This window comes from Notamacropus eugenii, chromosome 1 (assembly GCF_028372415.1).
Source record: "Notamacropus eugenii isolate mMacEug1 chromosome 1, mMacEug1.pri_v2, whole genome shotgun sequence".
NCBI lineage: Eukaryota > Metazoa > Chordata > Mammalia > Diprotodontia > Macropodidae > Notamacropus > Notamacropus eugenii.
In genome coordinates, this window is record NC_092872.1 from 92,411,167 (window position 1) to 92,429,429 (window position 18,263).

Here is an 18,263-nt window from a genome sequence, read left to right on the forward strand (position 1 = left end):
AGTGGAATAGGTTAGGTACGCAAGCTGGATGTTGTCCTTTGTTCACGAAGAGGACCAAAATGGCACCACCATGATAAAGTGAAGTTTCAATGCATATGACTGTGGCTGATCAGATCAATATGAGCTAGGAATGCTCTACCACAGGTTGGGCACAGATAATCCGTGTGAACACTTTGGGGTGGTTACTCCAAATCTGCACATCCTACATTTTCTTTGTGCTGTTTCAGTTCTGCTTTGCTCATAGAGCACAGCATCCTTTCTGATGTGGGCACATCATGCTGAGTGGTCCTATGCCAGTGTCTCCCACGTCCCACAATCAAATTAAAAGTTCTTGAGAGAGACCTTGACCCTCAGTAGTCAATGACTACAGTAATCTGCTGCTTGATAAAACCCAAAGACCCAAGCTTCTGGGCTAAGAACTCACTATGTGACAAAAATTACTGGGAAAGCTGGAAAATAGTATGGTAGAAACTGGGCATAGACCAATCAATATCTTACACTGTATACCAAAATAAAGTCAAAATGGCAACATGATTTAGATATAAAGGTTGACACTATAAGCAAACAAGGAGAGCAAGGAATAGTTTACCTGTCAAGATTTATGGAGAACAGAAGAATTTATGACCAAACAAGAGATAGAGAATATTATGAAATGCAAAATGGACAACTGATTACATGAAATTGAAAAGTCTTTGCACAAAGTCAATGCAACCAAGATTAGGATGGAAGCAGAAAACTGGGGAAGAATTTTTACAACCAGTGCCTCTGACAGAGGCCACGTTTCTAAAATATATAGAGAACTGAGTCAAATTTATACAAATATAAGTTATTCCCCAATTGATAAATGGTCAAAGGATATGAACAGTTTTCAGATGAAGCAATTAAAGTTATCTATCTATAGTTAAGTGAAAAAATGCTCTAAATCACTACTAAATAGAGAAATGCAAATCAAAATAACTCTGAGGTATCACATCATACCTATCAGATTGACTAACAAGACAAAATAGGAAAATGATAAATGCTGGAGAGGATGTGGGAAAATTGGAACACTAATACATTGCTGGTGGAGTTGTGAACTGACCCAACCAAGCTGGAGAGCAATTTGGAACTATGCCCCAGTAATACCACTTCCAGGATATATCCCAAAGAGATCACAAAAATGGGAAAAGGACTCACATGTACAAAAGTATTTACAGCAATTCTTTTCATGGTGGCAAAGAATTGGTGGCCCATCAACTGGGGAAGGGTTGAACAAGTTGTGGCATGTAAATGTAATGGAATACTGTTGTGCTATAAGAAATGAAGAGTAGGCAGACTTCAGAAAAACCTGGAAAGACTTATATGAACTGATGCTGACGGAAGGGAGCAGAACCACTGTACACAGTTACAGCTACATTATTCAATGACTATAACTTTGATAAACTTAGCTCTTCTCAGCAATGCAAGATTTTAAGACAACTCCGAAAGGCTCATGATGGAAAATGCTATCCCCATTCAGAGAAAAAACTATGGAATCTGAATATAGATGGAAGCATACTATTAACTCTTTTTTTTGTTTTGCTTTTTTTGTGGCTCATCCCATTGGTTCTAATTCTTCTTTACAACATGATTAATGTGAAAATATGTTTAATAGGAATGTATATGTAGAGCCTGTATGAGGTTGCATGCCAGCTTGGGGAGGGGTAAGGGAAGGAAAGCAGAGGAAAATTTTAAAACCTAAAAGCTTGTGGAATGATTCCAAATCCTTTTAGCTACTGATGTAGTCAAAACCTCTCCATCTTGTCCAAAATAATAACATGAAAGACTGTCATATGCTTTGATAAAATCTAGTTCAATCAAATTTGTAGCACTTTTGATTTATCATTTTAGGAGCACTGTCAAAAAAAGGAAAATATTTTTGATGAAGACGTTTGCTTTTTGAGATCACTGATGGTGCTATATGCTGGTTTTGAAAAAAAAATCATTATCTCTAGATACTCAATAATGATTAGTAATCTTTAAAATATTTTCTAAAATATTGCCATTAATCAAAATCAAGCTTATTGACCTTTAGTTTTCAGCCTCCACTCTCTCGTTTTGAAACTGGAACATTTATCCTTTTTAATCTCATTATCTGCCAAGACAGCTAATAGTGTCTTATCCATCAGACTTAATTTTTGTTTTTAAGTACACTGGGATGTAGGTCATTTGGGTCTAATGACTTTAATTCTTTCTCCTGTACCAAAGCTATAACTTACTAAAAGAAAGAAAAAAAATAAATTAGTTTTTTTCTGAGAAAATTATTATTATTTTTTAAAAAGCTTTCTTGATTTGAAATTTTGAAAACTCACAGTCAATTTAAGTATATATGTGTGAAGATGTACTTTCATGTAGAAAGACTATTCAAATAGATTTTGGAGGATTATCAATCTCTCCAATTAGAGTCATGATCCAAATTATTCAGGTAAGCTGGAAAGTCAGATGCTTTATGAAGTCTTGTTCTTGGAGATGAAAGAATTAGAATGATCATTATTTTATAATAATAGGTTAATATTTTGTGTCAAGGGTAGCTAAGTGGCACAGTGGAGAGAGTACCCAGCCAGGAATCAGGAACATTCATCTTCCTAAGTTCAAATCCAGCCTCAGATACTTATCAGCTGTGCAACTCTGCATGTCACTTTAACCCTGTTTACTTCAGTTTTCTCATCTGTAAGATGAGGTGGAGAAGGATCTTTGTCAAGAAATCCCCAAATGCGGTCATGAAGATTTGGACATGACTGAAAACGACTGAACAACAATTCTGTGTCTACTGCTCCACTTGAATAGTCACAAACCTTTCTTATGTGTTGAGACTGGTTGAGTACATGTTGTGTGAAATTGTCTTGTTTTGGATGGGATGTTTGGGCCAAGCCAGAGGGTGATACAGGAGCTGATACTTGGGGCTGAGTTGTAATTCCTACTTGTGGTGGAGCCTAGGAGAAGAATAATAAATTACTAATTTCATCATGTGAAGACAAAACTTAAAGAAAAATCAGTCCTTTCAGAGCCTCATTTATATAGTAAATCATTAAAAAAAAAATTTAAGAGATACAAGTATTAATGAATGTACTACTGTCATTTACAGATATAAATGAAGATTCAACCACTAGTATTTTTGGATATGGAAATAAATTCTCAAAATATGCCACATAAGCAGATGAAATGATTTTCCTTAGAGTTTTAAATGACAGAATTTGGTTTTTTTACATTTACCTAAGAAATCCTATTCCAAAGAACTGGTACATATGGACCCATTATTTTTTCTTAAAAAACACACAATCCAAAACAACTGTTTTACTTGATTCTTTAGAGAAAACAGGAAACTATGAGAAAAGGAATGTATAATGGATCTAATCATGATAAAGTAACTTAATAATCTCATTGTTTCTTATAAGGAAGTACTTGTTTATCTGCTTTAGTTAAAGCTTATCCAAATGATTTAAAGCACAAAATATAAAGAACACAATATAATATCTAACCATGGATGAGGATTCTATGATCATAGCTAGTAAGTATCTCTTAACATTCTCATTCCCAAATTTTAATTCATGTTTTCCATAATTCAAAATCTAAACTATTCTTGCATTAATATAATTACATATTTTGGAGTACTCTGTAACATGTCTATGAAATTAATTTAATAAGTGACTATCTATGACATAAACAAGTTATATATATGTATACACATAATATTATATACCAACTCTGTTAAAATACAAGGACATTGACTACAAAGAACACAAGTCTAGGAATTAAAAAACTTCATATGTCCTGTCTCAGCTCTACCACTAATTTCCTGTGCATTCCTGGAAGAGTCTCTGGCCTTCATTTTCTTTATCTGCAAAGTTAAAAAGTATAATAAAGTTGGATGATAACTTGTCAACATATTGTGGATGAAATTTATGATTAGCCTAGAGGATGATGACTGAGGTAATCTACATAGTGATATGGGAGCTTTCTTTTTGCATTTAAAGGAGATCATAGAAAACAATGAGAAGGATTTGAAAAAAGTTTACATTTAAAAAGTACCATTTAAATATTTAGATTTGAATAACCCTGCCAGTTTTTTACAGCCATGAAGTCTAGATGCTTTTACTTTGTATCTCCATTACTAATTTATCATGAATAAAACTTCATTTTGATTCAAAGGAAAAATTGAGTAGTTAAAAGGTAAACTTCACACCTGTAGTTTTATACTGCCTACTGGTAGTTGAACTGAAGTTACATTCGAACCCTCGATAGACAGTGGGAGTAGCAGCTGTGCAGTTTGGGTGGTTAGTAAAGCTTGAGGCTGAGCAACAACTGTGGTTTGTGGATGTCTCTGGGAACTCACATAATACTGAGAGATGATGGTCTGCTGGTCAGCTTTGGCCACAGGTACCTCTTGCTTGATAACTATGGCCTTTTTGGCAGGTAGGTTCTGGCCAGCAGTAGGTCCTGACTGGCCTAAAGAATGATTGGCTCCTGGTACTGATTGCCTTGAGCTAGAACAGTCAGGGAGAGAATTCTCATCTTTGACAGCAGGAATGCTGCGCTTTTGATCTACGTTATTTACAGAATTAGCCGTGGGCTGGGGTGCTGGTGCTGGCTGTTGTTGTCCCCGCTTCTCAACTTCAAGTTGCATTTTTAGTACTTCCACAAGTTTCTGTTCTTGTTCCAGTTTCCTTTTTAGCTCCTCAATCTGTTTTTCTTTCTCCTGAAGCTTTCGGTCCTTTTCAGCCACATCTAATTCCATGTTTGACAGGCCTCCACAGGTAGGACTTAGACTATCTTCATTACTTGTCACCCTCAAAGGAGATGAATTTAAAAACTGGGAGGGGGACATCATAGTCATAATTTCTGTGAAAGTATCTGTCATATTAGTGTCATCAGTACTATGACTGGAGTGTTCTGAAGGAGATGGGGAGATTGGCAGAGGAGAGCTGATGGTTTCAGTGTGTGTCACACTGCTTGTTCCAGTAGATGATGTTTCTGACTTAAAGCTGGGAATGGTGCTAGTCACAGAATTATTTAACGTAACTGGGAATGCCATAGTAACTTCTGGATTGCTAGTGACTACAGTAGAAGTGGAAACTGCAACAGCGTTGCTAGTGGAAATACCACTATTAAGCTCTTGGTAAGGTTTCAGACGTTCAATTAGGTCTGTCTTGGTGCCTGACACTGGTAAACCCCTTAACTTCAATTCCATCTTCAGTTCAGCTACCTGGAAACAAAATATTAAGATTAAATTATTTTTCTCTTTCACGAGTTGAAGTTTTCATACAAGTCTATAGTATATTTTTATGAATAAATGGGGAAAATTTTTTTTATCAAATGGAGTATGTCCATTTAGGCAGGAAAGTTTGGCATTCATTTATGTTTCAAAACAGCTAATTCCAAAATATAGCTTTCAAAATATATACAAGGTGTCCCCAAAAGATTAGTGCAATTTCTAATCTATTAGAGCTTAAAGTTACACTAAAGTCTTTTGGGACACCTTATATATGGAGGCCATCTCATAGCCTTCATTATTTGTGAAGTAAGAGTATGCTAGTAAATTTTATCCTTTTCTTAAGGATCTTCACAACAAAACAATATCACTGTATACTTCTTATTCATTAAATAAAATATCTGCTAGGGGCCAAATCTGACATTCAATAATACTGATGGTTGTTCCATCTTATTCAAAACTGGAATGACTTTAAAATATTATCTAAGCGTTTCAGGTAACCTATACACAAAAATAAGGAAGAAAAGGCACTCAAGTGAAAATAACATGTCCACTAAAAAATTAACATATTCATTCTCATTTGCCAAATATAGGAAAAATGGTCATAGTCTTTGGTTTTTATTAGTCCATATGAATGCATAAATTCCCTTTATTCAATTATTACCTTCAAATCATCCAGGCTGGAAGGCAGTGGTCCCGGTTTTCTAACAGGAATAGAAGCATTCTGTCTTGTGTTGGCTACTGCTGTAGGTGTATTACTGCTCAAAGTTGAATTTCCACTGTTATGCTTGTCATTTAATGGCCTTCAAAAGAAAAGAAAAAATCAATTCCACAGTGATATGTGTTCTCACAAATTAGCTCAATTCCAGCAGACCCCCTGCTGGTTCAAAACATGAATCTGTCAGCAGCAAACTCTTTACTTGCATTTTGGAGAACTATTAGTTAGTGTCTCCACACAGAGATTCTAGTTTTAAATTTTATATAAAAATAAGTTCATTGTCCCAACATTACTCATTTTTTTCAATTTATCTTTTTCAGTCAGATAGAACAGTACTATACTTTCCCCACATAATTAGGATTGTGGAACAAGGTTTGACTTAATGAAGGAAATATTTTTTTATAATAGGACTGTGATTTATCATTCTTTTCCGCTATATATTAGCTTCTGCTTGATTTTTTAACCTGATAGCTATGTTGAGATACTTACAGATATGATGCTGTTTTGCCAGAAAATGTCTATTTCAATAAAAAAGCATGCTAAATTTAATGTATGAACCACAACCATATCACTGAATTTAAGTACATAAAATAAAGCAATAATCTAGAAAGACAGAACTTCCCTAGAAAGTATTACAAGTGTCAAGAGTACTATATGCTGTTTTGTAACCTTATGTAAGAGGTTTGCTCTAAAACCTGTCCTTCTAAGATACAGTATAACTATAGAGTATTACCTCCTCTTTATTTCTCAACTATTTAACATGTATAATCTTATTAGAGTTGAGAAAAGTTAGTGTTTCATTTTATACAAACCACTTAAATCTTTTCGAGATTTTAGAAAGCACCTTTTTTAATGACAGGAACAAGGGAAATTAATGAACTCTTTTGTCATTCAAAATTGTTATGTAAGTTGTTACAGTTGCTCAAGTACTCCATCTGCATAGTACCATGCTTTATGTACAGATGGCAAAGGAAGGGAATGATTTCCTTAAAAGTTAATGGTCACACATTTACAAACTGCATAGCTCCCTAAACCCCCAAGTTCTCTTTCTATGTTAGTCCAGTTGATATGAAGCTATCAAATTATTCTTTCAAACACTTTTCATCTTTTTTTGAAAAGCAATGGTCCCTTAGTTATTCAGATGTAAAGTTGTTAAGCTAATATTTATAACCATCAACTGTCTCTTCTTTTTCTAAAACTTATACTTCTCAAATTCAGCATCAGCATGCCCTCTTCACTTCAGCTGGCCTGTCTGCTTAACTATACCTAGCTTTCTTCCATCTTCATGCCTCTGTTCACACCATCTCATCTGCACATTTCAGTGTGTGTGTGGGGGGGAAGGGAACGATGAAGTAGAGAGATGTAGAGAACTCCTGATGAAGGAACTCCCTCTATCAATGCAAAAGAGCAAATGTTTTACAACTTAAAATCCTAAAGAGTTGCATGTTAAGTAACCTCCCTAGGGTCACACAGTCAATGCTGATGTCAGAGAACAGATATATCTCTGGGGTCAGAGACTGGAATTGAAATCAGATCTGATGTCAAAATTCACCTGCAGGTTTCAGAATTTCAAAAAGGTGGGTACTATTGGACCATGGGGTCATGTGTGTGAAAGGAGGGGGAGTGGGTCTCCTGATGACGGCCAGGGACCCAAGGGTTCTAGGTATCCACTAGGAGAATTCCAAGCCAGTCTGTAGCTGAGGCAGGATTCCATTTCTGACTGTGAGTTCTGATCTGGAAGCAAAGCCCATTGTGAACCATTATCCCCATGCTCACCCTTTACTATTGAAAAAATTAGGCCAGACTCACCTACAAAGAAGGGCAAATAGAGAGCTCGATTCCCACAAAACCTGTGCCTAAGCCTGTCTGGAGTATGTGTCACTCCCGCCCCTTGAAATAAGGACTCAGTAGCTTCAAATCCATTGTTATTTTTTACTATCCTGGGCTAAAGGTGAAGGTAGCTTCTTTTGTCTTTGGAGGAGATGGTGCAGGAAAGGAAAAAGGGGATCTTTCGTTGTTCCAAATCATTTCCCCTCCTATCCTAAGACTGTCTCAGCCAAAAACAAAAGCACCAAGTAGAAAAGATCCAGGGGAGAAAGGGAGGAGAGCCCTGAGGCTGTGTGCCTTCTGGGAAACCTCCTTCTCCCATCAGTAGGGACCATACCTCTTTCATATGTCTCCATACGTACAAACAGTAAGTCATTTAGTGCTTTTTGAATATATTAAAAGAAAAGCATTTTAAAATGACAGTAGAAATTCTGCATTTTACAAAAAACGATATTCATTCAACATTCAACATATTTGAATAAATACTGCTTGGTGAGAACCAATGCCCACAAATACTTGTATTTCTAACTCTTTTAAGATGAGACTACATATTCTTGAAAAGCTACAGAATGTGTTTCATTCAAATTGAAAAGGTAACTCATGACAGCCTTTAATTTCCAGAAAGGATATTAGAAAATTAAATGTATGTAGCAGATTAAAGTCTAGATTTTGATTACTAGACTTTCTTGTGGAGCCCCTTTTGGGGGGAGGGGGTGTTACTGGGTGTTACACTGTCTTGCTCAGGTAAGAAGTGTTAAGCAGTCACTCATAGGCTCAATCCCACTGGTGATCAACATGGAAACTCTGACCTGTTTTGTTTCCAACACGGGCCACTTTGCCCCTCCTTAGGCAGCTAAGCCTCTCCCCTTCTCCCCCCCCTCCCCAAGGGATCACTATGTTGTGGCCACCTGATTAGCTTTTAGCCTTGCTGCAGTGCTCAGAACTCCGAAGCTCAAGGCATCAATAAACCTCAACCTCCCTGGCTAGAGTGCTTCCCCAAAAGGTTCAAGTAGATACTGAATACTTTTAAACAGGCTTCGTTATCAGCATGATTTGACAACTTATGTTCACTTTTATTATTAGTATCTGTTTATAAATGGTTTTACCAACACTTAGACATGCAGTTCAATTCAACAAACCTTTATTACATACATAATGCTTGTAGAGCATTGTGCTGGACCCTAGACGAAATACAAAAGTTTAGCTAAGACACTGTCCCTAATATGGAATTTACAGACTGGAACAAAAATATTATCTTATTAAAAGGAAAGGAGGGCTCATTACAAGGATAATATCTTCCTCAGCTAGTAGCTAAGAAATTTGGAGATGCCTTCTGTTGAAAATTGAGGGCTGAACATTTAATTTTCTGTGCTTTTTGGATGCTTTGCCACTTCTGGAGTAGGTTTTACATAGGATTGCTAGTGAAAATAAGGACATTTAAGGCCTTAAGAATTAATTAATGAAAGCCTAAGTAACCTCTTCCTCTTCAAAGCCTGACCAATTGCTTTTAATGACCAGAATAAGTGTCTGTGGAAGTTTGTGTTATCATTTTTTCTCTAATGTCTTCTTGACTGACTTTTACCGTCAGGGATCATTAGATCATGGAAGTTGGAAGAGACTTTGGAGGTCAGCAAGTCCCATAATCTTTTCTGAAGGAAGGAACAGAGGTTCAGATAAGTACAATGACTTGCTCAGGGTCACAAAGGTGACAAGTAGCAATGGTAGAATTCAAATGCAGGCTGCTAACTACAAATCGAGTGCTCTTTCCATGTATTGTATAATCCTCTGTGGCCTGTAAACATGCTGTACAGTAAAATTCCAGCATCATGAATTCCACAGGATATACAATAATAACATTTATAAAACAGCTAACATTTCTACATAGCGCTTACTATGTGCCAGGTGTTCTGATAATCACTTGTGAATTATTTTTCCATTGCTCCTCACAACTACCTTAGGAGGTAAGTGCAAATATTATCCTATTTTACAGATAAGGAAACTGAGGCAAACAGAGGTTGACTTGCCCAAGATCACACAAGTAGTAATAAAATGAATAAAATATGAAGGCAACTATTCTTAGCTTGAAGGATACGTGAAATAGCCTACGTTCAAATTCTCTGTTGAATTAAGCCTATGAATCACTTGTACCTGAATTTTTAAAGAGAAAGCATTTCTGCTTTCCTAACAATCATTTCTTCTTTTCTATTTTCTTCTCAGTTGATAAGGGTAGTTATTTAAGTTTTAGGTACGTTTGAGTTGAAGGAAGCAGAAGAGTAATTGCTATCTAAGGTGAAGATAAAAGGACTATTAAAAAGTTCAGTTTAATTTTCTCCTTCCCACTAATATGGATAAAGAGCAGGAAATAAAATTCTCCCTTCATATGAATGCTATAAGTTCAATGACTAGAGAAAGGACTTAATAGGAATAAAGCGGCATATAGCACTATATCGTGAACAGTAAAAAACTGATTTGTAGTGCTGGACTTGGAGTTAGGAGATTTAATTTCTGAGACTATAGTACAAATCACTTATCCTCACTGAGCCTCAGTTTCTCATCTGAAAAATGGGCACATCTCCTATAGCACAAACCTCACAGCACTATTATACAACTAAATGAGATAAAATATGAAAAGTGCTTTGTAAAACTTAACACATGTAGTTATTATTAGCGTGCTTTATTACATTTTTCCAATCAGGATCCTCCTCAGCGACTTATGTACACTTCATTTCTGAACCATCCCAACTCCCAATAAGGTTTAAGCTTTTTAGGAGGTATCTGCACTTTAAGTGAAGAGCTAGTTAAATGCAAATAAATCTCTAATTAGTACAATGTAAGGGGAATGTTTCTTTGTTCCCCTCTTACTCACTGAAAGTAAAATACTACTTAATAACAAATGGCATAACTTTTATACAGAACACTTTCTTGTAATGAATTATTTATAATGAATGGACTCGGTCCGTGTTTTCTTTAGCAGTAGTTTCAATACATAGTTGTCTCTTTGCCAGTAAAAATTACACACACACACACACACACAAACACAAACACACAATGTTTAAGCTCCACAACAAATGGAAGCATCCCAGTGGAATGGAATGAGCATGAGACAGTAGAGAGTCAAGATGATGGAACGAGACCTAGAAGAGCACCTACCCTCTAAATTTCCTTACAAAGATCTAAAAACCGCACCATACCAAATAACAATATGGAAAATCAAGAAAAAGTCAGTCAGTCATTTTTTCCAGCCCACAGTAACTTAGGGAGATAGATAGAAGTCTGTGGAAAACTGGGTACAGGGTCTGGGCAGGATCTCAGGCAACACAGAGCATTTCAGTGTCTAGGGACTGAAAGAAGGTCAGTGAAGGGCAGGAAAGACCAGAGTACGAAGAGATCACAGAAGATCTCTAAACCAGTGCTAGGTGAGTAACCTGTGCCCACGCAGGGAAGAAAGCAGCAGCTGCAAATCTAGGCCCTGCCTGTGTTCTGGGCAAAGAACAAGTACCAAAAGTACAATGGACCTGTGTGGTTCTAACCCTAGGAACAGAGCAATGACTTAATTTCAGCCTCCAGCTCAGGGTGGAAGCGAGTGGAATAATGACAAGACCGCCAGACTCGCTCTGAACCTTTGGTCTCCCAGCAGACTAACACTGGCTGAACCTAGCAGCAGTATGCTGAAACTTCCAAAAGGCAAGCGGACGGACGCAAACCTGGGTCAGAAACTTGCAGAGCTCAGACCAGCACGGTGAGCAGACCTCTCCCTGGGTCACACCACTGTGTGATACAAGCACTGAAAGCCTGCATGCCTTCAGACTGAGCTGTGAAAGCAGGAGGACTTAAAAGGGCAGAAATCAACTTCCCGCCCCCAAAGCCCAGTACCAAAACATTCATAGTCAAAATGTAGGCTGGAAGAATGAGCAAACAAGAAAAGAATCTGAGGACAGAGAAGCTCAAGATATAAAACATATCTACAAGGGCAAAGCCTCAAAGAGAAAGAGATGAGTGGACAGAGGTCCAACAAGAATTCCTAGAAGTTAAAACAAATGTTAAAAAAAAAAAATCTAGAAATGATTTTAATACTAGATGAGAGCAGTACAGGGAAAAAATGAGAAAAGAAGTGAGAGGAAAGATATGAAAAGGGGATTAATAGCTAGGAAAAAGAGGTACAAACTCTTACTGAAGAAAATAATTCCTTGAAAATTAAAATTGGCCAAATGAAAGCTATGATTCCATGAGACATCAAGGAACAATAATACAAAAGTCAAGACTGAAAAAACAGAAAAATGTGAAATATCTCGTAAGAAAAGCAACTTTACCTAAAAAAGATTAAGGACAAATAATTTAAGAATCACTGGACTAACTGAAAGTCATAAGCAAAAAAAGGAAAAAAAAAGAGCCTACAAACCATATTTTAAGAAATCTTGAAAGAAAACTGCCAAGTTATCTTAGAACCACAGAACAGAGTAGAAATCAAAAGAGTTCACTGGTGAGCTCCTGAAAGAAACCCCAAAATGAATATTTCTAGGAATTATTTGCAGTCAAAAAATCCAGAGCTATTAAATGTGACAAGCATCCAGAAAGAAACAATTCAAAGATCTGAGAAGAAAAATCAAGAATGTACATAGGATTTACTAATCACCAATAAAGAAAAAGAGCTTAGATTATGTAACTTTTACATAATGAAATACAAATTACATTCATTAAGAGGACTTTGAAGCAAAGATTAAAAAATGAGAGCTAAGTAACAGTTCAAAAGACTAGGTAGGTCAAAGAATAAATCACAGAAATAGTTAAAACTTTCATCAAAGATAGTAACATCAATGAGACAACATACAAAAATCTGTGAAAGGAAGCCAAAGCAGTACTGAGGGGAAAATTTACATCTCTAAATAATTTCATTAAAAACAGAGAAAGAGATTAATGAATTGGGAGTGCAACTAAAAAAACCTAGAAAACAAACAAATTAAAACCTCCCAATCAAACAACCAAAATAGAAATCCTGAAAATCAAAGGAGGGATTATCAAAATTAAAAGTAAAAAAGTCCACTGACCTAATAAAACTAGGAGCCAGATTTTTGTAAAACAATAATAAATAAGACACTGGCTAATTAAAAAGAGAAAAGAAAACCAAATTACTAGTATCAAAAATAAAAAAGATGAAATAACAGCCACTGAAGAAGAAAAAAAAGCAATTATTGGGAACTTTTTCATCCAACTATAGGCCAATAAAACTGTCAATTTAACAAAATGGATAAATATTTACCAAAATACAAACTGCCTGGTGAATAGTAAATAGAATACTTAACCCTATGTTAAAAAAAAAGAAATTGAACAAGCCATAAATGAACTCCTAAAGACAAACAAGACAAACCTACAAGAGCAGATGGATTTACAAGTGAATTCTACCAAACATTAGACAATTCCAATACTATGTAAACTGCTTGAAAAAAGAGGTAAAGAAGGGGTCCCATCCAAATTCTTTTTATGACACAAATATGCTCTTGATATCTAATCTAGGGAGATTCAAAACAGAGACAGAAAACTATAGACCTATAATATTGATGCAAAATTTTAAATAACAAGGAGATTATAAGCAATAATATATCACAAAGATTATACACCATACCAGGAGAGACTTATACTAGGACTACAGATATTAGGAAAACTATAAACATAAACGATTATAATAACAAGACATCAAATTAATATTTTAATGCTGAGAAATGCAACAAGAATTCCTGTTTTAAAAAATTACTAGAAAACATAGAAATAAATGACATTTTCTTTAGAATAATAAACAATATCTATTTGAAACCAGGGGCAGTTAGCTGGCAACAGTGGATAGGGCACTCATTGACCCTGGAGTCAGGAAGGTCCAAGTTCAAATCTGACCTCAGAAATTTACTAGCTATGTGATCCAGGTAAGCCACTTAACTCTGACTGCCTCTACAAAAATTAAAATAAGATAATAAGTATTTTCTGGCATGGGGATAAATTAGGAGCCTTTCTAAAACAAGGATGCCTATTATCACCATTACTATTCAGTACTGTACTAGAAATGCCAGCTATAGTAATAATATAAGAGAAGGAAATTGAATGAATAACCATAGAGAAAGAGAAAACAAAATTATCCCTTTTTTTTTTGTGGATGATATGGTTTATTTAAAGAAACTTAGAAAGTTCCTATGTATGCCTTGACACATGACTCCAAAATATTTCATACTGTCTGTAGTGATTTTAAGTAGAATTTCTCTTCCTACTGGATTTTGTTGGTAATATGCAGAAATACTGATGATCTTATGGGTTTATTTTACATCCTGCAACTTTAATGAAGTTGCTAATTGTTTGAGTGTTTTTTCCATGTTCTTTTAATTTCCTTATAATTTCCTTTGGCCTTAACTATGTTAAGAGTTCATAAAGCAACAAGAGATAGAATGGTTTCACAGGAAATAAAGTGAACAGTTCTGATTACATAAAACTAAAGTTTTTTACAAACAAAATGAATGCAGCAACAATTAGAAGAGAAGCAAGAAATTAGGGGAAAATCTTCACAGTAAGTTTCTCTGATAAAGGTCTTATTTCTAAGGGTGTGTGTGTGTGTGTGTGTGTGTGTGTGTGTGTGTGTGTGTGTGTGTGTGTGTGTGTGTGTGTGTGTGTGTGTGTGTGTATGCATGCATGTGGGTACACACTTTAAAGTACTAGTAGTGGAACTCTAAACTGCTCTAACCATTTTGGAAAGCAATCTGGTATTATGCCGCAAAAGCTATTAAGCTGTGTATACCCTCTGATCCAATGATACCACTATTCAGTCTATACCTCAAAGACATTAAAGAATTAAAAGACATACATACACACAAAAAAATATTTATAGTAGTGTTTTTTTTGTTGTGGTGGCAAAGAATTGGAAACTGAGGGGGAGGTGCCCAAATCAAGTTATGATATAGTGAAGGTGAGGGAATACTATTGTGCTGTAAGATATGATGAAGAAAATGTTTTCAAAAAAACCTAGAAAGACTTCTATGAATTGATTCAAAGTGAAGTGAGCAGAACCAGGAGACCAATTTATATAATAATAAAAGCAGTATTGTAAAGATAACTTTAAAAGACTTAGAAACTCTGATACACACTATGACTAATCACAGCTCCAGAGGACTCATGATGAAACGAACATGTTATCCACTTCTAGATAAAAAGGTGATGATGAACTTGAGTGCAGATTGAAAACATCTTTTCTCTCCCTTCCTCATTCCCTCCCTTCCTATGTAATCTAGAAAACTTTTTATTGGGATACATTGTTTAAAAGATTCTTTAGGTAAATTTCTTTCCTCTCTTCCTAGGATGTTTGCAAGCAACTCAAACTTAACATAAATTGAATTGAAGTGACTTAAAAAAAACTGAATTCATGGTCTTTCAACCTTCCAAATTTCCTTGTCATTGACGATTCTACCACGGGTCAATTTCTTTTGATTTTTCTTTGAAATGCTACATATCTCTGTCTCTTCCTATCCAATATGACGCCTATTTCTGCAATCCAGTTCCTTATCATTTCTAGTTTAAAGAATTATAGTAGTGGTCTACTTACAGAAAATTAAGAAGCAGAGAGTCCAGTTATTTATCCTAATGGAATAATTTTCCTTTAATGGATAACAGAGTCATATATATTTGAATTTAGAGGTATTTTAAAATATTTTAAATTAAAGATTTTTAAATTTAATTTAAAATTAAAATTTTTAAATTAAAATTTAAAATTTTAAAAGATTGTTTTGTGTAAAGATCTCATTTTCACAGATGGAGAAACTGAGGCTTTATGGCTTATATAGTCTCCTTCACGCCATGAAGAAACACTGGACATTAGAAGATTATCTTCTTTGACAACAAATCTAAATTTTCCTTCCAAAGTTTTGAATGTTATTATGGAGAATTATGTCTATCCACATTTCTTACTACTCTGTAACACAAATCTCTTACTACAGTTATACTCCCCCCACAAAAAAACAAGACTAATAATTCCTGCGAGCCTCTGTGCCTTGCTTTTATGTTCATCTTTCCTGAAACCTTTCCTGAAATGACCTTTCTCTCCTTATTATATTTCTCAACCTTTCTGATCCCAAGATCCCTTTCCACCCTTATCAACTGCCCCCCTCAAGTGTTTTTTCATGTGTGTTATATACCTAGACATATTACTGTATTAGAAATCAAAATGTCTTAGTATTATTATGAAAACAGTTTCAATTTTGCAAATCCTCTGAATGGGTCTCAGGGATCATCACAGGTCCCTGAACCACACTTTGAGAACTCTTGAACTATTATGGTTCTTACAATCTATACAGTAAAACTTAGCACTGAATTATTTACTACCTTGTACTATTTGCTGTTGTTTCATATATAATAGTCTTGTCTCAATTGTAATTTCTCTGAAGAGACTATGTCTATATTTTTATGCCTTTCTTATCACCTCGTACTGTGCTGAGCACATAATAACTACTCAAATAACTGTTGAATTGTAAGCAGCCTCTTCTATTTTCTAATAATTTCAGAGCCTTCTGTAGAATACAAATTATACTACCAAAGATGGATTTGAGCTCTCAAACGTTGTCTTTAAGTTACCAGAGAGTCACTTATGGGTCTTTCAACTTCATGGGAGAAAGAGCAACAGCGAAGGGCATGAGTACAGCTCTGTTTCTAGCGTGATTTCTCAGTGAAAGAACATACATATCCTGGCAAAGAAAACATTGACAAAATCTTCCATACTTGAGTGGTGCAGGCAGAATAGTCTGGTAGTTGTAGTGCTGCTGCTGCTGGCTCAGGATCTGTAGCTGCAGGAAAAGCTGCTGTTGCTGGAGCAGACGGGCATAGTTGGAGTCCATCTGTGGCTCGTTCTTCTCACCTTTCTGATCTGGTGGGATATACTGATGGTACTTCAACTTCTTAACCCGTGGTTTGGGATCTTTACATTTCTTGCTTCGGTGCTTGTCATTTGGATTCTTAGGATGACTTTGCTATTTAGAGAAAGAAAGGAAACAGGAACAGTTTCACAGATGGCACTGTACTATTCTCTGACATGTCTAATTTGAAACCACTGAAATAAAGGCACAGGACATTTGTGAGAAGAATAGGAATCAGAATAATTATTTGCTTTTTGCCATTTTCTCTCAAGCTAAGAATCACTGCAATCAGATCGATCACCCTTCCCTTTTTCAAGATCCATGTTTATAAGAGCACATCTAATGCAATAAATTTCAGACAAAAAGTCGGTGAGGATAATGATTCATTGGCTACTTAAAGGTACTGTGTCTAATTTAATAATTTAAATAATCTAAAAGCCTTAAAAACTGGACTTTAGTAGAGATTAAATTGTTAGTTATTTTTTATGAATTTTAAATTTCAAAATTGATTTCTAAAAAGTACAAATACATTAGAAAAGGCATTTTATTCTTGGAATTTTGTGTGTGTGTGTTTGTTCTTCTTTGCCTAAGACAATCATGCCATCAGAGAAATAACGACACGACTTGCACTTGATTTTGTTTTGAGTGAGGGAGGGCTGTGCAGGTCACCAGCCTCACTTCTCCTCCAGAGCCGTCTAAATCCAGTGGCCAGATATCCATCAGGATGACTGGAGATGACCCAGGATGAGGCAATTGAGGTTAAGGGACTTGCCCAAGGTCACATAGCTAGTGAGTGCCAGGTGTCTGAGGTGAGATTTGAACTCAGGTCCTCCTGACTCCTGCACTGGTGCTCTATCCATCGCACCACCTAGCTGCTCCTTATTCTTGGAATAAGCCCCTAAAGAAAGAAAATTCAAAAGCTTTCTATTTGTCATTATACACTTAAAGTATAATACACATATAATCTAGCTTACGTTTTGTTTCTTGAAGAGTACTAACCTTATATTTAAAACTGTATTAAAAATTTATTGTTACTATTTTTTCCAATTTAAGAAGTATGTATCTCCCTTCTCCCCCACCCCATTTAAACAATGAGAGAGAGAGAGAGACAGACAGACAGAGACAGAGACAGAGACAGAGACAGAGACCAACCTTAGAATTTCTAACAAATATGCATGGCCAAACAAAAGAAGTTTCTACATTGGTCATATTTAAAAATATATGCCTCATTCTACATTTTAATTCCATCACCTTTCTGGTAGGAGACGGTTAGCATTCTCCATCTTTGGAATCTTCTTTTGTCATTATATTGACTGGAGTTCTAAAGTCTTTTAATGTCATAAAACCACATTTTAAAGAGATTTTCTTTCTTGTAACAATTTTTCCAAAGATTTTTATACTATTCCAGTAATTTTTTTGGTATATATTCTTTAAAAATGTAAAACTAAATTAAACACAACTATGAAATATGTGATGAAAAATGAAGATTAATTTCCTATTTACAGAACATGCTACTTAATATTAACCTGTAAGGTTGTAACTCCACCAATGAACTGATTTCATATTTATACTATTTTAAAAGATAGAACATGGAATCATTATTGCACTGTTA

General features: G+C 35.4%; 1 protein-coding gene and 1 long non-coding RNA gene across 32 annotated transcripts in view; one reads left to right on the forward strand and one right to left on the reverse strand.

Moving 5' to 3' along the window:
• The window catches only part of LOC140504633 (uncharacterized), a 184,811-nt gene that overhangs the window by 137,668 nt on the left and 28,880 nt on the right, over positions 1-18,263 (forward strand). The window lies entirely within an intron of this gene.
• The window catches only part of MRTFB (myocardin related transcription factor B), a 259,095-nt gene that overhangs the window by 16,088 nt on the left and 224,744 nt on the right, over positions 1-18,263 (reverse strand). For 25 of the 30 annotated variants that reach the window (XM_072609781.1, XM_072609689.1, XM_072609743.1 and 22 more), the window contains 4 exons: positions 16,518-16,765; positions 5,892-6,030; positions 4,202-5,221; positions 2,814-2,951 (listed from right to left, as the gene is read on the reverse strand). In XM_072609781.1, the coding sequence (XP_072465882.1) occupies positions 2,814-2,951; positions 4,202-5,221; positions 5,892-6,030; positions 16,518-16,765 (1,545 nt within the window). Of the gene's footprint in view, positions 1-2,813; positions 2,952-3,299; positions 3,857-4,201; positions 5,222-5,891; positions 6,031-16,517; positions 16,766-18,263 lie in introns of those variants that run through there. The other 5 variants (XM_072609814.1, XM_072609706.1, XM_072609716.1 and 2 more) reach the window with 4 other exon arrangements.